At 36.9% G+C, this 24,290-nt stretch overlaps 1 protein-coding gene across 4 annotated transcripts in view; it reads left to right on the top strand.

Moving 5' to 3' along the window:
• Positions 1-24,290, top strand: part of LOC139960339 (uncharacterized) — a 90,966-nt gene that overhangs the window by 64,463 nt on the left and 2,213 nt on the right. For 3 of the 4 annotated variants that reach the window (XM_071958643.1, XM_071958641.1, XM_071958644.1), the window contains exons 4-7: positions 1,522-1,747; positions 3,347-3,524; positions 15,821-15,941; positions 23,055-23,280. In XM_071958643.1, coding sequence (XP_071814744.1) covers positions 1,522-1,747; positions 3,347-3,524; positions 15,821-15,941; positions 23,055-23,280 — 751 coding nt within the window. The remainder of the gene's footprint in view (positions 1-1,521; positions 1,748-3,346; positions 3,525-15,820; positions 15,942-23,054; positions 23,281-24,290) is intronic. The other variant, XM_071958642.1, reaches the window with a different exon arrangement.

Raw genomic sequence — 24,290 nt, 5'->3', positions numbered from 1 at the left:
AAATTGGCCAAAAGCGATCCAACAGCTTATTATATGAAATGGTCTGAAAATTTGACACTTTTCTGTGATTTTATACTAGATGACTATTACTTTGCAGTAAGTTGTGAAAGTATTTCACAGTGCATACACAATTTCATGTAGAGCCTTCACTCATTAATAACAAGTATTAAAGGGATTGGTGGAGACAGAGCTGAAAAAATGGCAAATGTCCTCATATTCATAGTACACTGATGTGTCTGGAAAACTGTTCTTTCTGGATAGTGAAACATTTTAGAATAAAAATTCTACACTGTAAAATCCTAACTAGCGGAGTTAAAGGGCTGAAAATCTGAGCTCTTTTCTTGGTCTCATTCTTGGACAAATTTAACTCCCGTGGCCCACCTTAGTCAGATAGTTCATTTTGTACGTATGAAAGGAGGGCACTAAAACACCATACAAGACGCAGGCTATACAAAAACAGACGTGTTTATAGTCTTCCCATTGATTATCATAAGATAAGGTTCTTAGGCATTTCATGTTATAGGATGGTGTGTCGTGCAGTGAAACTATATGCGGTAGTTTACAGAGGGTCAGTGCAAAGTGTATTGGTGTCGTTTTGTATGTACGAATGTATGTATCTATGTATTTTAGATCCTCCTGCAAGCAGGAACTCGCGAAGAAGCCATCATTGGTTTATCAAAGCCGCAAGCTGACCGAAGTCAGTCTCTTACATTCATATTTAACGTCCATGATTATGAATTGTCAATTGTCAACAACTCTGTAACTGGACGACATACATTAATCTTGGAGTGACTCGAACCGGGGACCTTATAGATTGGAAGGCACCGGCGTTAACCACTGAGCTAACACTCCACTCCACCATACCAAATTTCCCAAGTTGAATTTAAAATGTTACCCAATACATTTGGGAACTGACATGTAATATAAAAGTCACTTATTTAATAACAAGTAGGCCTATTATCAAAGTAACATAGCGACTGCTAAGAGAGAGAGAGAGAGATAGATGGGGGGGGGGGGGCGGGGGACGGCCTTGTTAAAAGTACATGTGCCCTGTCTCCTGCGGATGTGGACTTAGTCTGCGGAATTGATTTCTCACGTAGACATGTAGTATAATGTATATATACAGGAAGGAAATCAAGAACCAGGGCACGTTATCATGTATTTATGATATTCATGTCATCAGTAATTCTGATCAGCATTTTAGCAAGACGGTCTACTGGAAATAGTTTTCGCTTTGAAATAACAAAATAAAACAATAAAGACAGTTGGAAACTTAATTGTCTTCATGTGATTCATTAGAAAAGGGTCTGAAGAATGAACTTTCATTTAGTTTAATCAATTACCGTCTTGTTTTGAGCAATATTAGCCAGGGATTGTCAAGAGGGTTCAAACATCGGCGACGAAACATTAAAATTGCTGTAAAAGGTAATCGAAGACTCGAGAAGAATTACTCAGCTTCTTGCTTAAATATAATATGAATATGTTTTTGTTGTCTACGATCCTATTCTTCTTTGCGTGTAGATTGTTCACACAAGATCCGCCTTCCCAAGACCTCTTCGATCAGCTCCGAGGGATCCCATTGGACGAACTAGCAGCAAATCGTAAGATGAAAGCACATGCCTTTAGAGTGGCTGCCTCTCTGAACACGTTAGTAGAGGGCTTGGATGACATCGAAGTACTAATTGAAATGCTAAATAACGTAGCCAGAACACACTTCAGTCACCAGGTCACCAAACAACATTACGACGTACGTTAATTCACCTTCACTCTATAAAGGATAAACGTATACCTTTCATCCATATATATATATATATATATATATATATATATACTTTCTCAGGATTCCTTTGCCCCCAAATCGATACATCTGCGGAGGCCCTATAGACAAATCACTATTTGACTAATGCTATTTTGTAATAAGTATCACTGACTCTATTTGCATCGAATGTGCGTAGTGGCTCCTAGGCATACAGCGACGTGTTATCCTGCTTCATGAATACCTTGAAGTATAGCTTTTTGTTTCTCACTTTTGTAAATTTTTATATTATTCTGCGTACACTGAAATTTCACCACAATGTAGTTTATTAGTTTGAATAGTCAATTTTCATTGAAAATAATAAAGAAAAACTCAAGACAGAGCATGGGAAAGATGATGATATGCATTTCTGCTCTTTTGGTGATCTATTAATAGAGCAAAATCAGTTCGAGTGGTGGTCTCCTGCCACACAATACAATGCAATGTATTTATAAGCACGCGATAGGTTACAGTAATTGCAGGGCAAATTAAAAAAAGAAAGACAACACGTGATCTACCTAGGTGTTGCTTAGGCCTATCACAAGATTGAAAATGGAGAGATATGATATGATGTGATGTGGTGTTGGAATGTGATGTGATGTAACGTGACGTACGCGACGCGACGTGACGTGACGTGATGTGACGTGACGTGACGTGACGTGACGTGATGTGATGTGATATGATATGATATGATATGATATGATATGATAAGATATGAGATGATATGATATGATATGATATGATAAGATATGATATGATATGATATGATATGATATGATATGATATGAGATGAGATGAGATGAGATGATATGATATGATATGATATGATATGATATGATATGATATGATATGATATGATATGATATGATATGATATGATATGATATGATATGATATGATATGATATGAGATGAGATGAGATGAGATGAGATGAGATGAGATGAGATGATATGAGATGAGATGATATGATATGATATGATATGATATGATATGATATGATATGATATGATATGATATGATATGATATGATATGATATGATATGATATGATATGATATGATATGATATGATATGATATGATATGATATGATATGATATGATATGATATGATATGATATGATATGATATGATATGATATGATATGATATGATATGATATGATATGATATGATATGATATGATATGATATGATATGATATGATATGATATGATATGATATGATAAGATATGATATGATATGATATGATATGATATGATATGATATGATATGATATGATATGATATGATATGATATGATATGATATGATAGATATGATATGATATGATATGAGGCTTGAAAACTGGAGACAATGAAATTTAGTGAGTTGATGATTTTTTTTTTAAACTTTCATTTTCAGTTATAAGTCCATCGATATTGTAAAGTTTTGATATTTGACATTGATATGCCACACCCATTGTCACATAACATATCACCTCGCGTAACATTATCGCATTCAACATAATGACGTGATATGTGCCTTTCAACCTTGACCTAATCTGTTTTATTACATTCAGCTCCTTGGAAAGGTTTTGATGGAGGCTTTTGAAGATGAGCTGAAGGATAAATTCAACCAAAGGACAAAAGATGCTTGGTTGAAAGCATACGGAGTCATGGAAAAGGTCATGTTGGGTGAATACATTGAGCTTGCAAAAACTGCGAACAAGTCCATTCCTGACAGCGACAAACATAGAGGTGAGACGATTGAATGAGGTGGCGGAGAACTAAATTTTCACAAGCACGTCCATGTGTGCGACGGCTGTCCTTTGATAGCCTGGGTGTTTTTAACCATGAACTGTTGGTGTGTATATTATGATTAATATAATTATTATTCTTATTATTGCTTGCATACACTGTGCCCATGGCTCTGACTGGCTATCAATGGATTGCCAAACTGAGTACTTCTTGCAACTTCTTTGCATGTTTTTCCATTTTTGCTCACTACTTTGTGTTTATTAATCAGATTTTTCCTACAAAATCCGTTCACAAAATTAATTAGCATATTATATTTTTGAGGTTAATAGTATATGCAAATTGGATAATCGAGTACCTTGATGACCCCGGCCTAATAGACAACCATTCACATTTGTACATGCACGTGTATCTTTACTATGCCTTAGATTCCATTAACAAGCAACAGTGTTTATTAGCACAACAGCAAAGCCCAGTTTGAACATTTTATCAGCAATATACCTTACTCTTGGACTGTTAAGTGAAGAAATGAAAAATTCCAATATTCAGCCAGAACAGATTTGCTGATTTTGTCACCATGACAATTAAGACTGTTGAAAAACTATGATTACCATGGTAATTGATGATCCAAAACATGACTGGTATAAATGCTCAAACATGGATTATTAAGTTTTGAGATTTTATGGCTATTTCAAAATAAAATGTCACATTCTTTGTGTCACTTTACAGTCCTTTTAAAATGCTTCATGGCGCGAAAATTTAAACAAATAACTGCAGAACCATGTTCGCTGGTTTTTCTGCGAAATGAAGTGCCACGAAAACGCCGTACTACTTACAGGCTTAAATTCAGGCAGGATCATATATTTCTGCGCATGCGCATCTCATTCCTTCGCATTCCTTTATCAGTTTTATAATGATGGTACTTAATTTTTATACTTTTTTTTACATACTAGCCCAATGCCCGTATTAACTTTACCGTGAATTTAGTAAGTTGGGAGCCTTATCTCAAAAAGGCCTAGCTATGGCAATACTGTGGTGTGTATCCATTTAGCGAAATTAAGATTATTCAGCCGGAAAGTGAAAACATTATTGGGTAAAATTCCTGTTGATGAGACAATATCTTCAATAAATAAGATCCTGATAAGATACTCAATAACATTTCATTTTTTTTTATACTCTTTCAAGATATTTTAAGCTATAAGGTTTGTATTAATCTTTGTATTGAGATAAAACTGTACAAAAAACGATCAGATTTGAAGTAGTTATCACTACCTATTTAACAGTAGATATATGCTATGTATGTATGCGATTGCAATTTTATATACTCATGCCTGTAAACTGTAAAAGATTTCAATGCACTTTCTTGACAAACGACTGTACTTTCTTTGTAACATTTTGTTCATTTTGCCATTATCTTTGCTGTGAAAATGAATTGATGTTATCCCTGTCGTGTGAATTTTTTTCTCGTAATTTTACTAAAGTTTGATAGCCACATGTGTACAGAAAATATTGAAATAGGCTGTAGATTTTCACTTGTTAGTACGTTTAGCCTATATGGACTTTAAGCCCTGACCGATTACCCAATTTAACACATAGACTTGACTAACATTATTGCTGAATGCATGTACTAGTTCTGTGTTCCTGTCTTCATAACATAGATAATGTTGTATGTTATTCTTCACATCTATGATCATGTAACCACATCATAGCCTAAAACAGAAACGTTGACCGCCAATCAAATAAACATTCCCTATTACGTGGATAGCTGTTGTTTATTTGCACCAGTATCGGCAATAATCATTACCCTAGGAGGGGAAGGGGGTGACACACTATTATAATAAATAATTTTAATAAAATAATATTTTAAAAGAATGTCGCAAATTGTGACAATAAGGTGTCGTAGCCTTGGGGGTGGTAGGGGGGGGGGGAGACAGTGGTTCCACTATTACTATAGCCTGAATGGTTAATGGTGTTATTTGATAAGCAATTGGAGTTATGGGCACTTTACTTCCAGCTATCAAATCTAAACTTCCTCAAAGTTGACTTTGACTATGTTTCTTGAGGTATAACAATATGTCAATTTACACAGATGAGAATATGTAGATTACATTTTATTTAAATTCAAAGCATACGTTGACGTAGATCGAGGTTTATTAATTGCTATAAAAACTTGGCGATTCATGAAATTCCTTCTAACGAATCACTTCATGAGTATCATGTCGTAGAAATTGCGGCCATCAATAATTTCTTACTAATATTTTAAAAGTTGTACTTTCTATTCTTTTAACATGGCTATATGGTAAGTATTTTGTTGTTTAGTCCTACTGTGGGCCTTCATTTGACCTCATTTAACAATTGTGACTGTTATGTTTGTAAAACAAAATGTTGTTTTACTAACTGCTGGAGGTCATGAGAGGTCAACGTATGAAAACTTTGAAAACACGATGGCTCTAAACTAAAGTTTGAATGAACTTCATACTTGCAATTGGAATGCGCATTTTCCTTTAGTTAGTCTAAGACTCCTCTGAATAATTATAGAGGTCAAAGGTCTTTTTAGGACACCAGAGATCAACGTACGAAAATCTTCCAACAACCTTAATTCCAAAAGCAAAGTTTGGATGTACTTCGTTCTTAATTATGTGGATCCAATTTAGAAAGTTCAAAAATCCTATCGGTTGATGTAGAGGTCAGAGGTCATGTGTGATCGCCAGAGGATAAGGTCTGAAACACTTGTAAACATAATTAGTTTAATAGGTTAAGCTTACTAGATTAATTTCATTCTTGGTATGTCGATCCACTTTATACCAGAATCATTGATAGTTCAAGTTACACAAGTACAATAATTCTTTAGAGTTCAAAGGTCATTTGAAGGCACCAGCGGTCAAACATTTTAAACACAAATAACTCATAGAGTAGCACTTTTCATGACCTGCGTACTTAATATGTAGATCCACCTCAGAAGTCACAGCTGTTGTTGCAGAGTTCATAGGTCATGTTTATAGATCACCGGAGGTCAAAGTAAGAACACCTTGTTAAGCATGTTAACTCCTAAATGAAGCTTGGATGAACTTTGTACTTGGCATGCAGATCTGCATATAAGTACAATGATTTCCAGTGTTTGTTGCTATGGAAGTCAATGTCGTCTGAGGTCAGAGGGAAGGAAGCTTGTAAACAGGTTTCCATGATTACAACGACCTTGCTGATCAAGTGAATTCAGCAGTAATCAAACAACTTCAAATTTCATTGGCTGCAGTGTCACAGTGAATGATCTCATATGACACGTGGCGGAGAAAATAAGGAAGCCATTTTGTCTTTCTTGTTTACGGTATCCGTCTCATTCAGTTAAAAAAAAAACTAATGGAGGTCTGTTCTAGTTAACCCGCAAGTCAGAGGATTTAATTACCGATAAGAAATTGTAGGAAGATTTGTTACAGTCTGCATCATATTAATTTATAGCAACTTATATATATATAAATATAAATACTTAACGCATGTATGAAGAGAGAGATGAAATAAACAAATGAAACGAAAACACACAGTCTCACGGTCCTTTATCCACGCCCAAATGAGAAACAGGGGTCATGTAGCAGGAATTGAGACAGAACGGGCTGTTTATTGAGAAGTATTTTGTATAGTGAAGTCAATGTCTCTAGAAGGCATATGGCTGACGAATTCGCTTGCAGAATTTGAGTCTTTATAGGACTCCATTCGTTCCTGGCTGCGTATACTGAGCTAGTCGTGTTATTTTACTGGAGACGATTGATATAGTGCATTAGTAATGTCAAGTTTACAAATAGCGATATACCTAAAGCAAACGCCCACAAACTGTTGACTGCAATTCTAACTATTGCTGATGAAAGTATATGTAAAAGGGGTTATCAAAGGGAAGGGAAGGTGGGAGGCCGGGAGGGGGGAGGGGCGGGGGTGTTGAATTTACAGCACTTTATGAGACGCATTTCTAACTGAGTGTGTGAGAAACCATGTTATTTGACAATAGGCATGAACGTCGCTATACGTTTAGACTATGCGGTAAGTTTCATTTGCGGTGAATCTTGTGGTAAATGTTTAACTTTCAATGTATCACTCGTAATGTGTCGTAAAAGGTCATATCACAGGTCATCCAAGTACCCATTACCTGTCACTCTATAAGCAATGCTTTTCAGATGTTACCTGAACCCCACCCAAAACCGTCACCATGTCTCGTCCCATCAAACTTCACTAACTAGTAGGGATGTTGTGAAACGACTGGCCGCATCTCCGTTGATTACGGCGTTCCTTAACAGACCGGGAAAACAGTACTAACGTTTGAACCATATTTCAGGGCTCCCATCATCTCAGCAAATCCTCACGATTGTCCCAAGATTTCATCATCACATTTTAAAGATTTTCGCACCTACCGTAAGTCAAACGAGAATCCACCAATTTTCTTAACCAATTTCGCTCATATTAAAAGTTTTAACTTTCCTAAACGGGCATATGCCTGAGGGATTCAGGGAAATAGGTAATAATCTTCCTCGTTGTTGTGGTAAGTTCGTTTACCTGATTCAGAACCAGATATACTAAGCTACAAGCCTCGTACCTTTCTGTCTATTGCAATACTATGACTTATTCATTTTGTAGACCCCTCATGTTGCCTTTGAATACCCATCTATTCATATATACAGTGGCGTAGCTAGGATTTTTTGAGTGGGGGGGCCATGGGGGGGCTGTTCTTTCTAGTGGGGGGGGCCGGAGGTTACTATCTAAGCGGAGCGCCACCATGGTTGGCGCGGAGCGTACAGAGAAAATTTGAGATTTTCAGCACCCCCCAGATCGCAGGAGATGGCACCTGTGAGGCAAAATAGCAACCAAAAAAGATGTGCAACTTTGGTGACAGAAATGCAAAAAAAGTTTTTTCTCTTTCATGCTGACTGGCCTTGCCAACTCAACCAGACTTTTAACTTGAGGGAAGTTGGCATCATTTGCAGGAATTTCAGAATTCCCAATATTTTATATCTCTACCAGTAGTGGAAAATCCTGTTTCGACAGTTTCGTGGCCATAAAAAAGTTGTTTTGTGGAATATTCAATGACATATATTCATTTGACTCGAGGCAATATATGAATACCTGCACGGGCGGCGATCTGTTTCAAATATTAAGGGGGGGGGGGGGGACATCTTCTTGGATGTAGGCGAATTACTGTCAAAGCGGAGCGCCACCATTGGTTGGCGCGCAGCGTACAAGAAAATTTCTGGTTTTGATAGCCCCCCAGATGACCGGAAATGGCACTTCTCGGGCTTGAAAATGACCAACCAGATGTACACTTTTGCCTGAGAACCAAGTTTTTCCTAATAGTTTTTTTTTTCATTCATAACCTTTTGTTAAGATTGTCACCAGTCACACATCATGTTCGACCTCATTGCATTTGTAGGTAATTCTACGTAACGCCCCACAATACCCGTCAGCCCCACTTTTCAAGGTTTTAAGCCCATTATTTGTTCAGAATTTGAATAATAAATTCACTTCAAAACATACCCATAATGTTGCACTAAATTTCATCTATGGACAACCAATATAGAAACCCCCCCCCCCCCTCAACCACTAACAGACCGGTCAAAATTGTACGAGTGTAGAGGGAAGTATACTATGATGAAGAATGTTGGTCAAGGAATTTTCGAATTTCAGACACAGTTAAATTATTGGTGTACAAATATTAAAACCTCTTATAACGGCTACTATAAAACTTCGATATCATAGAAAATATCAAAAAAAAATATGCTCCATGGGGAGGGCGGTCTCCACCCTTCATCCCCCCCTCCCTTGGCTACGCACCTGCAGTTAGAAATCTCGTAGGAAACAGGCCAAATGGAAACCCAGTGAACCCATATCGATGTGGATCCTATGTATGATTGTACGTACTTACACTCATACACAAGATGCAAACCAAATTTCATTACGGATGCGGTCCGTCTAGCTATTCATTTCGAGAGAAAAAAAGTAAAAACTACTTTCGGTCATATATAGTAACAAATTGTGACACGGTTAGACAGGCGCTTTGCGAGGAATTTGCCAAGGGAGGGGCAAAGCTTGTACCCAGACTTTCTAAACGTAGCGCCACCATGAGTTGGCGCGAAGCGCAAAAGAAAATTTTGGCCGAAAATGCCTCCCAGATCGCTGGAAATGGCACTTCCCAGGCCTTGTAAGTTGCATCTAAGCATTTTCTATTTTGAAATTACTAGCGATATCATAAAAAATACAAAACATATGCTTAAAAAAAAACTATGCCACCAAATATTGGGGGGGGATATAAGATACTATATCCCCCACCTGAAATATTGGGGGGACATGTCCCCCCCCGTCCCCCCCCCATGATCGCCACCCATGAATACCTGATACCTCGGCTCAGAACAAACGGAGCCAATCTTTTGATAGATTGTTGCGCTAGGTGGAAGCACTGAACATATTTTCAGCAGATATCGCTATCACGCAGCACAACAAGGTTCGTGGTGTATGGTCGCAATCGTCGCATCGACCATTGCCATGCCATGCTGTGTGACCATTCTCATGATTACTACAGATATTGTATTATTCTTATTCTGCCAGGTGCAGACGAGAAAATTGTGTAACTCTATTTCCCAAATTATTGAACAAAAAATATTAGCGAATCGCACTGATGAGTGTTTTTTTTTTACCCCATTCCCAGTGGGGGGGGCCAGTGGGGGGGCCAGCCGATTTCATGGGGGGGCCTCGGCCCCCCAGGCCCCCCCGTAGCTACGCCACTGCATATATATTCATACAGCAATGCTTTATGTGAGAACAACTAATTGAACATACACTCAAGGAAGACAACATGCAGAAGTAAAAAATATCAAAACGAACAAACGATGAAGTCTGGTGAAAGAGCACGGATAACAACTCGTATCCATGACAACCTTGCAGTATAAACGTGTCATTTGCGACTTTAAAATGCAATGTATTGCTCATGACTTTTTGACTTATTTGACTTAAAATGTAATGAAAATAAATGAGAGCGAAATGATTTTTTGACTTAAAATAATGTAAAAATTATAAGCAATAGCTGCCCTCTATATCCTCTTCATTATCCAAATAGCTTGCCATATGAATATATATATATATATATATATATATATATATATATATATATATATATATATATATATATATATATATATATATATATATATATATAAATATATATATATATATATATATATATATAAATATATATATATATACATAAATATTTATATAATTAAACATAATTATATAAATAATTATACATAATTATATAAATATTAATATCGTAGACAGACAGTGTTGGGTTACGGTGAGAGTTCTTCTACCAGACTTCATTATCTCGTCCATATGTATCTTACAGTTTTCACAAGATTCACCTTATCATTACGTCAAATGGCTGAAACGTTCCCTTAATACCAAAAACCAAACTTGATACCAACTATACCCCCCCCCCCCACACCCACCCAGATGATGACGGATTCGTTAATCCAGGCCTCTAATGCTTATGCTGATCCAGATCCAATGTTTTGCAAAGTCTAATAACTCTGTCGAAACGTATTCTATTTAACATTCCTAAAACAAACGAATACGTGACATGTTCAGCTATGAAATGTAATCGGACGTTCTGTTACTTCTGATAACCTCACCAAATGTTTTTTTTTTTAAGTTTTAGACTAGCGTAATTAAATAATGAGCTTCTGATGTGTTTATTATCTTTTCTTTAAGAAAAGGGGCAGTGTTATATAGACATATTAACCTGTTAGGTATTGAATTTACTTGTAATGGTTAGTACCATATCTAATACGTTCTGTTTCTTAACTTATCCATTGAGAATGTTGTCGTGACTCAATAAAATTATCTAAAAGAAGTTAAACCGTTATGGATTAAAAATTGACCTACAGAAGAGAATCGTTGAAGTATTCACAAACAATACTGTATAGGTGTTTCATGAATTGGTTACATTCGTGCCAATGAGTAAACTATTAACCAAAAACAAAACCCCAACTGTGATTCTGTATATATACTTACTGCAGACGTTTTCTATAATGAGTACAACTCTTAGATGAATATGAACTTTTAATTGACGTGTCCTAAATATACCCGTGATCTTACATAGATAAAATCTGGAATAGACCAACCTCGAAGACATCGACATCTTCATAAGGTAATAAAGAGATCAAGGTCTAAAGTCTTCGTGCGGTAATCACTCAAGATTAGACTCAAAAGATTACTTTATAAAGAAATTTAGTCTGAAATACCAAGTTACAAGAAAAGGAAAGAAAAAAGGTTAGTGCTTGTAATGTTTCTACACAGCTATTCCTGTTTGAAAGGTTTTCAACATAGGCACATGCTTACACTCTGGAATGCTCGTCAGTTTAAGGCTAAATCGAATGTGACCTCGCCTCCCCATCAGTGCATCCTGTGTGAATGTTAATCATTTGTTTTACAATTTCTAATTACTCAACCAAAACCAATCTTCCAACTTTATATAAACAACAGAGCATATGCAACACAATTCGTCTTTGATACATGTGCAATGCATTGTAAACTTGTTATACTTAAGTTCATTCTATGTCTTGTGTTTTTTATCGCATCTGAAGAACTGACTTACTGCATCGGTGTATTAGACTAAGTTGCCCACGGTCAGGTATACAAAGTGCAATTTCTCAAATGTTCTTAAAAGTGGTATTGAAATTCAACCTGGGTCTCATAACAATGTTTTGAAGGGTCTATGACATTAATGTCGCGTGCAACCACTTTATGACCGACACCGTTATACTAATCCTCAATCATGTTAACATGCCTCCGTTACAGGCATAAATCATGGGTTTAATACACATTCAATTGGGCTGGATAGTCAACTCTGATATTGCTCGTTGCTATAAGCCATTACACCTGGACGCCATGTTGATTCATGTGAACTGTATTAGGCCTACATATATCAAACTCATTTACATCCATCTCCGCGTCCCAACAGTGACTATTTAAAACAGTCAATAACCCATGCATGATTTAAAGTATAAAATTGTCGGATGTTTTTGTTGACCATTACAGAAATATACGAGGTCGAGGAGGGTCAAACTAATTGAGAATTCTGACGAGATTCGGGAAACGAGGCCAAATTTGGCAATCTTCGCTGGGAGCATGTTAACCATTACAGAACAAAAACGAATGATGATCCTGTAAATGTTGCGATTACCGTAAAACTAATAACTAATTAACTAATAGGTACATGACGATCATGTGTATATTTACATCTTTCATCCTTAAAGATGCCTGAAACAAAGGACAGCTCCTATACACTCATAAGAGGAGAGAGAATTGCTGCTTCACGATTTATAAGTAACAGGAGCATGACGCGATTTTCTAGGTCAAAAATTATGGTAAAACGCTTTACGGCCGGTCAGCCTGCAGTCAAAATATAAAAAAACTCCTTTCTTTTTAATAATCATCATCTTTACAAGCGCAAACTTCCTTTTGATGATTTCCCTCGTTAGCCAAGCAATGCTCTCGGGAGCCAGTGAGTATTAGTTGGATAACTTGACAAGTCCAATAGAGATACTACGTGATTTGTCAACCAAGCTGTGCCTACTTTGAGTGACGTGTATAATACGCAGCCCAGATACATATATATCTATATAGTATTATAGACCTAGTGCAAGTTAGCAGTCAAAATGTCGTTTCGCTTCACTTCCTTCAAGCTGTTGGCTGGCCATATTTATTGTTTCAACAACCAGTGTTAGAGTCATATTTTTCGACGTTCTGTTGTTGGTGGAAGAAAGTTTAGCGGGTGTGTTTTCTACTGGGTATATTAACTCTGTGACAGTTTTTCATTTCAAAGGCGTGGAAAGTAGTAACAAACCAACCATAATGGGGGCGTCGGAAACAAAGCCGCAGAAAAGTAAGGATATATTTGAAATTGGACACATTAAGTTAAGATATTTATTAAGTTTTGATAATAACATAAAGATTAGCATACTTAAACGTTATTTACATTATTTTTTGTTATTTCATGTCATTCAGGAAATCACGTTGAAGGCCGTTTTAAGTGTTGGTAATTTTCAAATTCAGTGTTGTAACTGAAGGCAAGCTAGAGAATTTCTCATGATGTCATATGAGAAATTCATCATTTTCGACAAAGTTTCCGCTGTTTAATTTAAGTTGTTTTGAACGACCGTATGAAACGTATCTGGGTACATTACATTTTTTCATTAGTGCAGCGTATACAATCAAGTACCTTTGTACAATAGTGTGGTCGAGTTTGGATGGCGCTCGGACAAAAAGGGAAAATAAGTGCACGATTTTGCATGGGTGTGCGGTATTCTACTAATCTACGGAAAAATATTTCCGACTTTTGGGTTAATTCAATGAGGCAATTAACGTCCCCCGTCGGCTATAATTAAGGTAGTCTATTTGCCTTTAGCAACTCTTTTATATTCAGTTTCAAACTCGTGGGCATTTAACTATATGTTAACCTATATAGATTTGAAAGCGTATATGATATCAGTTACGTATGACAGTCCAACAATGCATGATCAAATTACCGTATTGCTCTTTAATTGTTGAATTATCACGATGTTCGAAATATGTGTTTATCTATAAACAGGAAGTAAATAAGGATGTAAATAATTATAAATTAATTTAACTTAAATAACTATTGAAAATTGAACTTTGGTGTGCATTCCAGTGTTATGAATAAGAGCTGAAATTAATCTCCTCATGGGAAAATCGTAAAATAATCGTACTATACTACCCCAAACCATCGTTAATGGATTTAATATGTAATTAATTATAGGTTATTATGTAGGCTACGATACCCTTCTAATTTCAACCAAATATTTAGCTGTGTTAGATTTTAATGAGCTAATACATTGTTATTAGGTATCATAACTGAGTCAAAAGCAGACCGTTTTTGGTACTTCAGAAAATTAATAAACGTTGCAAATATGGAACTGTGGTGTGTGTTATCCACTATGCAGATAACGTGTAGATACGGGATACATAAATTTGAAGCTTGATTCTGAAAGACACGTAATAAAACATTCTTTGATTAACTCATCCCCAGGCAGGTTTGACAAGAATATATGACATTCTAAACAGTTTTGAGTGGTTTTCCTCCCCTCCATGCCACTCAAACATACTTAAAGAAATGAATCTATACGAAGGAATTCTGTAAGACAACAACGTAAGTGTAGTTAGCGACTCCTGGTGTTAAGTGGCCTTCACACATAGGATTTTTGCTCCGTGGGAAACATTTAGTGTAACGACGCACCCTTCTGTTAATATATATAGTGTAATAGCCAGACTCAACTAGTAATATTATTTAAACATGTGTGCCAGTAACTGTAGATATTAATTAATATCAATAATTCAATATGGTATACGGAGCCTGAGGGCAACTCGTTTTACTCCTCCGAAAACCCCCTGCAGCTGTGTCCACCTGTAGGGAAACCTGTGGTGTCGTTGTAAAGTTTTCTTATTTGCATAACAATGGCAGACATGTACAAATTGAGTATATCCGCCATTCATTCATAACATTTATACATAACGGTTCATATGTGGACCTGTCTCTTGCTTATATGGCTTCGTGATACGATTTAATATTGGAGGTATTCTGATATATAGTTTTACAATTTTCACTAACACGAGTCTAGCTGAAGCTCCACAATCGTGTTGTTCGGTGATCATGGACCAATCAGATATGTAAGGTATACCACACGTGAATCTCTATCGAAAAACAATGCACTTATGCCTTTACAGAAATACAAGGTCCGTGAAGTAACTATACCCGTGGAGGAATAATTAGAAATAACTATAGTCAAGGGCCCGGTTCCAGGAACTTGCCGACGGCCCGGGCCATTGTTCTGAATTATTTTGGTGCACTCAAAGTTAGCTGTAAACATAATGTTTTGCTCACTGAAACAATAAATTATTTATCTTAGGAAATTTTAGCACGCTTCGCGCGCGAACATTCCTTCGTTTTTTTTACCAATGTTTCTTATGCACCGCTATTTCAATAGTAATTAAAAATGTTTACAGACATTTTCCTGCCGATCCACCACGTTATCTGGTCATAAAAATGTGTAATTAATGAATTTCTTTTGTCTATATTTCTTATTCAATTTATACTGGAAAACAATACAGTCGATACTATATACAATTGTATTTTACACGTTAAATGAATGTATGATATGTTGTATAAAGTGGTGCAAAGAGTTTATTTCTTATCACTCTTCTGATGATGTTTTTGCAAGTTTAATTTGACTATTCTCTTTCGTCAGCAGGTTCTAGTGATGTTTGTAAAGTGACTGGTCTAAGTACAGTGGAAAAAGACCATATTCGAAAAAGTTGGGCTGCTTTGATGAAGAACAAAAATGAAAATGCAACGTTACTTATTGTCAAGTAAGTATATGATCAGTTGTAACTTAGTGTTTCTATCTTCACAGTGTTAGCCAAGTTGTTAGCATAACTTGTTTAAGCCTCTCGGGCTTTTAATAATAACTTTAGGCACTATAATTTTATTTTGATGTTATTTTGGACCCGGGGTTCATCAATTCAAGTGATCGAACTACGTTATTTACAGACCTTTATAGGTCAGTGCCTCAGACGCAGCACAAAACTCAATGGGAAAACAAAACAGTTTTATGGCCTCAAATGACAGCTTTAAACAATATGTTACAAAAACTTTCATGGACAAATGGACATGTTCAATGTCTGACATGGATCCTTTGTTGTTCATATGAAGGCTTTTTAGGTTGAATTATTAAAATTGATCAAAGAATGGATAATATTAAGATGTAGGCCTAACGAACCGACGTCAATATATATATATAGCCTATATATATAGCCTATATATATAGCCTATATATATAGCCTATATATATAGCCTATATATATATAGAGCCTATGTATATTTATATATATAGCATATATATATATATAATTATATATATAGTCCTATATAAATATATATTAATATATATATATCTATATATATATATATATATATTTATATATATAGGCTATATATATAGGCTATATATATATAGGATATATACATTTCAAAAGTGAATACATTGAAAACCGGAGTAGCTTTAATTAATATTACTCGCACACATCCTTTTATCATGAGATGTTGTTATTAAAATTATGCCTAAACTTACGGTTTATCGAAGTTGTTAATCTGGACAACCATTTTCTGTTGAAGAATTACTGCAGCACTACGTATCAATTTCAACAAAAGATCGAGTGGGAGGGAATCGCGAAGTTGTTTACAGGGGTAACAGAAAATTAATTAATTCGATTGTAAGCTCGTTGAAGGGTGTCAGGACCATTGATCAAAATCTGTTCATGCTTAGCCACACACCACTTATTGCGGTAACTATTTGGAATTGGTCGCATTCTTGCTTATTGTTGTTAACGGACTTGTATTGAATCCGTCTCCTGCATTTTGGGGGGCTGTTTGCACAGTTTTAGAAGTAGGCTATATACAAACCTCTTTTTCAATAAACTTAAAAAAAGAGGCATAAATAAACGGAAGCAGGGTTTTCCACTATTAAATTATATAAGAATTTCTATTCGACGTTAAATCTATTATAACTTTAACCTTTTACTTCTACCTTGGATATTTTATTTTATTCAAACCTTTTACAAGTGCAGCCAAAAACCTTTTTTTTTTCTTTCTTCAGTCAAGCATGTTAGCTTCTCAATGATGATAAGTATAGGTACACCTCTGCTTTAATGGCTAATAAATTGGTGAAATTGCAAAATCAACTTTGCGACAGGGAATCCATTTGTACAAATACTAATATATCTGAGACGGTAAATCAAAGTTCCCAATATTTGTCAGGTTCACAATGATTCATTCAAGTTGATAAACAGATAAAATTCAGAGCAATATAACATTTAAGTACACAAAGTGCGCAAGCTGAGCTTAAACCAACAGTAAGAGGACAGGCACCGTGTTAACGCCCTTGGCAATGTCATTGACTATTGCCTATTGGTATACTTCCAAAAATATGTTTTCTATTTGATACGGTACCGTGTACAATTACACTGAATAAAACACAATAAACGCTATATGCTAGCTTAAACATCGTCTTTCACTTCCCTTGTCATCTTAGCTATTGTATTTCAGGACAGTTCTTCCTGTTTGTTGTAATATTATCTTTGACTCTTATTACATAACCTACACCGTATAGCAGTTCATAACCTATACCATATAGCTGTTTGATATAAATATAGCCTACATATCCATTCCTGCAAGTTGTACGAGATATTGTAGTATTTTCGCGCCAATTGAACTCAGACACAAATTCTTATGCAGTTGTTGATGCAATTGTTGTTTTCAGCGAATCTATATAGAGCTCTCCCGTGAAGTTGATGTTGTTGTTTGGTTGCTTGTTTTGTTTTGTTTTCTGTATTAATATACTTGAAACAAAACTTAAGGCACATTTTTAACTTAAAAGCAATTTTTAGGTCTTGTGAATTATTGTTAATTGATATTCAGTCGTTGTACTCGTCCATTAGTCACTATCTACTTGGAGCTAGTTTCATGTTCAAAGAAAGAATTTATTCATGACGAACTTAGGGAAGAAAACAGTCCTTCATTCTCTATTACTCTTCTGAACACAGCATAGGGTGCTCTACAACTTCGGGTTTTAATCCTAGACTGCAGTTATAGCATGCATTCAACGTTGCCTTAACGACACGGCAAAACAAAAAACTCACCAAGTTTGGTCAACTAGATAAAACATTAAAAAGTAGAAATGCCTTAATGGATGTACCCCCAGCCGCGTAGTAAGTATTGGTAATACATGTTTGACATGCCTATCTCGATTGGATTGGACGCAATGTTATCATGTATAAAGGGGGGAAAAGTCAAAAAGTGATGGCCAAATTCTCAAGAATGTTGATAAATCAGACAAAATAATGGTGTTGGCCAAACATGAATGATTAACTCAGACAGATGGGGACAAAGATGTTGCGAGGGTTGTGCAAACTGAGTTGACACTGCAGCCCAGTGGGAGCTTTACCACTGGCTATCCTATAGACCTCTATATATATATGTACGTAGCAGCGGTATACGTGATCGGAAATTCCTCAGTGACAACAACAAACAAGGTTTTGTTGTGAGAGTATCATAAGGACATATATTGTCTTGCGTCATAGCACACTTCTTGCTTTGGAATGTAGACTGAAAGCCTAAGGTAAAGCCAACCACCGAGTAGGCATAGCCTAACCATGGTCACAGAAAATTGCATTTCTGTATAATCGTGATCTAACGATCTTTTTCGATTATGTAAACATTTAACGGATGAAAATTCATATTTAAGGATTGTGGTGGGCTTTATACGCGCTGTGTTAATGTTTTAATATTTGCTCGCCAGTGCGCCCTTGGAGGTATTGTCGATAGCTATTTCATACCTTAAGTGATCATAAATAATCCCCTCACGGTCTAGGTCACGACCTTAATCATTCTACAAATTGGAAACCAAAGGGATCTATCAACAACACGCCAAGGTATGAAAAGGAAATATCTTTTCGGTCATATTTCCTTTAATTGGTTCGAATTTGTTTTGGAGATTTGTAAACATTGGCCACTAGTAACCGCAGTCGACCACCCACAGGCATATTGTGACGTTTTTAGAGTGGTCTTACATGTCGTAAGTGTTCAACACCTGTTGGTAACTTCTTTTTTTTTTGGATCGAGTGAAGCAGACTACAAATGCAGGCTTCAATCGGGCTTACAGAAGAGGGAGCTGGAAGTCCGACGGTCTCTGTATCGTAAAAAACAAAACAAAAACAACAACAACAACAAGAAAACAGGTTTCTCGTCAACATCCACTCCATTTTCCTCTTCCTTTAATCATTTTCGAATTATTGTTTACTGTAATTTTTCTGCAACCCTCCGGAAATTTTAATTAATTTAGTTGTGGGTCAGACCTAAAACAATAATTGTCCGGAGTGTGATTGAGTAAATGCCAACCTGTTGAAGTCATAGATTAGCGGTATCCGATTGTGTATGGACATGTGCGTAGACCTCTATTTCTGACGGTTTTCATGGTGAAAATGAAACAGTCTTACAAACCAACGCAAATGTAATGAGATTTAATGGGATATATAACAATTGCCATTTGCAACCATTAATTTGTATAAAGTTTTTCAGTATGTCAATTTTTTTCCGCAGAAAATATTGTTTGTCCTGCAATATCGATTATAAACTTTGATCACTCCTTAAATACTTTCATCCGACTGTATTTAAATCACCTAGTAGAACAATCCTTTAGTTGATAATCGGAAGCTATTTAACAAATCCGCGGAAGAAGATGGGCTGACATTATACTGAGTTATGTCTGTAAATCTGAAATAGCTTATAGAAGGATCAACTGAACCTACATATGTAACACGCGTCATAAGGACGCCTATATCATGGTCATTTGAGACTTGATGAATCTAGCATCTTATGTAAGTAGGCCAGTTTCTTACATAGTGCAACATTGTTTAAGATGTATACGTCATTTTAGCGCAGCATTACTTTATTATTATATTAAGTTGTACAGCATTTCCCAAAATTGTCGTATGGACGCACTGCTCATTAGCCTGCCAGAAAGGAACTTATATAACATACAGCACCATCATGGCGTAATGAGTCAATGACTGAGGTCACCAGGGTCGAACACTCCCTGTACCCCTGATGTAGGCCTATCTGCTAGTTTATATATATGGAGATTGCCAATACACAGGGTCAGTTCGAACTAATAGAATCATGATAATATCCCACAGGTTTACTGACAAATTTCCTGGCATATGCTCTCAAATTGCTGACAAATCCTCCTGACATAAGCTACCCCTCCCAAACGGTGGTATTATTACATAGGGCTGTCCGCAGCTAACCCTCTTCACAGATGATATTATTACAGAGGGCTGTCTGCAGCTAACCCTCTTCACAGATGATATTATTACAGAGGGCTGTCTGCAGCTAACCCTCTTCACGGATGATATTATTACAGTGGGCTGTCTGCAGCTAACCCTCTTCACAGATGATATTATTACAGTGGGCTGTCTGCAGCTAACCCTCTTCACGGATGATATTATTACAGTGGGCTGTCTGCAGCTAACCCTCTTCACAGATGATATTATTACAGAGGGCTGTCTGCAGCTAACCCTCTTCACGGATGATATTAATACAGTGGGCTGTCTGCAGCTAACCCTCTTCACGGATGATATTAATACAGTGGGCTGTCTGCAGCTAACCCTCTTCACAGATGATATTATTACAGAGGGCTGTCTGCAGCTAACCCTCCCCACAGATGATATTATTACAGAGGGCTGTCTGCAAATACCCCTCCCCACAGATAATATTATTACAGAGGGCTGTCTGCATCTAACCCTCCCCACAGATGATATTATTACAGAGGGCTGTCTGCAGCTAACCCTCTTCACAGATGATATTATTACAGAGGGTCGGCTGCAGCTGATGTAAGTCGATTTGATCGGTGGTGTCTGCTGATAAATCGAGGTATATGTCTGTGTCATGTCAGAGTACTTGTTAAACAACTAGAATAATCCATAAATCTATGTCATTGCCATTTCTTAAGTGTCTGTAAGATGAATTTAAATCCCCAAAGTTCAAACTGAGTTCTTTCATCTAAGACAGGCAGGACCAACCGAGAGCTTGAAGTCAGCCGTCGATGCAGGTTCTTGACGAGAACTTTCTTTAAATGCATTGAACTCCAGAAATCCCAAGAGATATGTCTTATTTGAAATTAAATTTGCAACGAAATGCATGTGTTTTACTCAGGAAAGACTTTTTCTTTTGTCGGGCCTTGTAGAAAGGAGTTTTACTGCCCTTCGGAGGACACTTACACGTTTTGACAGGCATAATGGAAAGCCTTATGAAACAATTTTATTTTTCAAGACGCTCCACGGGATTATGATTATTTCGGATATCACGCCAATGTTACAAGAGATGTCATTGCGACAAAAACATCCACATATTACCTGCACGCTATGATTTGATTTACGTTGGATTTGAGCTTTGTTTTTCTGTTTTTATCACGCAAACAAAAAGTATATGAAACGGAAAAGATTTGACTGTTGAGCTTTTATTTTACGTAACAATCAGTTTAATGGCAGGTTTCACTAGTGACGTGTACCCACTTGTCAATATGGCAGTTAAACTTAACTCACTGTTGCTCCCTAAATAGGCCTATGCTAGAATGTCCAAATAATGGGCAAAATATGATCGAAACTTCCATTTCGCTCCCTTCCCTTAAAAGGAATTGTTCTTTTGTCCAACTGAACAATCCTAAAATTTTGTGAATGATGATAAGGTCAGTCAAAATGTACTCTTCTATATTCTTTTGCGATCGTTCTGCGAAGTAGGTAGGCAATGGGGTGTAACCACGACAATTTTGCAAAGGTTGGTGTTCCACCCCTCCCCCCGCCCCTCCTCCATCTAACTAGCCCTCTTCACCGGCACCCTCGACAGGTTGGACGTCTGCTCAGTACCATTTCATCCACAAAAACATTTTGAAATAACCAGTTTGCTGATTTATTCCAATTGCTATATGACGGTTTCTTTGTGCAACCAAACTTCAGAACCTTTGCGAGGTCAGCTAAGCTTTCCAAATTGTTTTAACCTTTATTATCTCTGGAATGTCCCAAAAGCGCGGAACATTAACTGTCGGCATCTATCTAAGATTTCATCAATGTTGTTGAGATAAAAGTCTGATGTGCATTTCATATCCAATTTATTTTGATCTGTCGATTCGGATACAAATTTCAAGACATGGTTCTCGTCAACATTATTATCACCATTGGGATTGGGTAAAATAGAAACTAATATAACTAACTCTTATTTCCCAAATGGTTAGAAATTTATTCTTACTATTAAAAAAAAACCAGTCAGTCTAGAAAAATATTACCGGAGAAGATGAAATTTAAATTTTTGCCTGAGGCAAAGGGCAAGGCAGTAAGAATGACCAACGGTGTGTCAAAGTACGCTGGTACCAGCGAGCATCGCATATTTAATTTATGAGTGTTTTATGTCTGTTCTTCTTGAGATTCAAAGCATAAAGTACTTCTGTGACTTTGTTGAATCACAAATCGTTCCCTATGTGTTTCGTATCAAAACGATTGCAACTACCTACATTTGTATCTGCTGGGTATTTTTATCTTCACACCAACCAATGTTCTCCACTCCTTCCCTCCGTGGCAGAACGTGACAGGAACCCTTCAATTGTTTGCAGGAAAGTTTGCAAAAGTACGCTCAAGAGTGTTTTTCTTTTTCCAAAACACGTGACACAAATTTTTGCCAACAAACTAACAAAAGTGTCTAGCAAAATTGAATGTTATTTAAGTTAGGAGTCATCTGAGACACGTTGTGAAATAAATTTGGTTTGGGTTCTGAGATTGACGAAAATAATGAAACAAAACAGATGAAAAAATATCCATGTTCATTCATACCTTAATATTCCTTCTTTGTGTTTTTTATCATATTTTTTTTTACAGCCTTTTCAAAATGAGTGAAGGGGCACAAGATGTATTCCCGAAGTTCAAAGGCAAGAATCCTGACGAGTTAAAGAAGAGCATCGGGGTGCGATCGCATGGACTAAGGGTGTTAGCGGCTCTCAACTCAGTGGTAGAGAATTTGGATGATATCGAGTGCCTCGTTGATATGTTGCAACATATTGCTCATTCCCACCATCCACGTGGAACTAGCAGAAAACATTTCGAGGTAAATGTGATCCACATTAAAGGGGCGGGGTGGGGTGGCGAGAAGGAAGTTCATGCACCATCGAAGACCATGGGTACATTTAGGAGTGGGAGGAACAGGGTGACGGAAACCTTTTCATTTTTTGCTTTTTACAAGGTCAGTAGTAATACTAACTCCGTTGGCGGAAAAGAATGCTTGACAGCAGTTTTTGGTCCCTAACCAAGGGCGGCGGAACCGGCGGGCACAGGGGGCACGTGCCCCCCCCCACTTTTCCTCAGGTTAAAAATGTGCCCTTTTCCTACATAAAAATTGAGGTGTCTCAAGTTAGCAAGAGGCTAGGGAACCAGAATGAACACTCGGGAAGTTTCCGCCATCTGAGGGGTTTGTAAAACCAAAAATTTTCTTGTACGCTCCGCGCAAACGATGGTGGCGCTCCGTTCAGATAGTCGTGCATACAACTTTGCAAATCTTTGCTACGCCCCTGACTTTTAATGAATTTCTGTGGGTCAAACTCAAAGCTATTTCGAATGGAAAAAAATTGTTAAGATATAAACAAGAAATAATGTCTAATTCGGAAGGTTCCTACACTAGCAACAGGCATGATATCACCTCATTTTGTCTCAAAAGAAAACTTGTTTCCCAATTTGCACATTGGATATTGCAGTACTAGTATGCATATTTCTTTGAGGGGGGGGCCTTGATGGAGTGATGTGTATACGCATATAAGATAATACAATAAGAGTTATAAAGGGTACTAAATATAAGGCTGCATCAGTGCAATCGAATTTCTGCAAAGTGCCCTTTAATGTCGGTGCCCCCCCCCCCAGATTAGAAGTGCTTCCTCCGCCCTTGTCTCTAACACTTTGTAATCGAAGCATACTGTTCTGGGTTCATATGATAGTAGACTGCTTGAGATAAAGCGATGTACAACTGACCACACCCCACCGACTTGCATCATCAGTTGGGAAATTGTAACGATCAATCGGTAAGAATTACACCTTTCTTCTGGACCTAACGCAGTATGGGTAAAG

The sequence above is a fragment of the Apostichopus japonicus genome, chromosome 19 (genome assembly GCF_037975245.1).
Source record: "Apostichopus japonicus isolate 1M-3 chromosome 19, ASM3797524v1, whole genome shotgun sequence".
Lineage (NCBI taxonomy): Eukaryota > Metazoa > Echinodermata > Holothuroidea > Aspidochirotida > Stichopodidae > Apostichopus > Apostichopus japonicus.
This window is presented reverse-complemented; position numbering and strand designations above follow the sequence as displayed.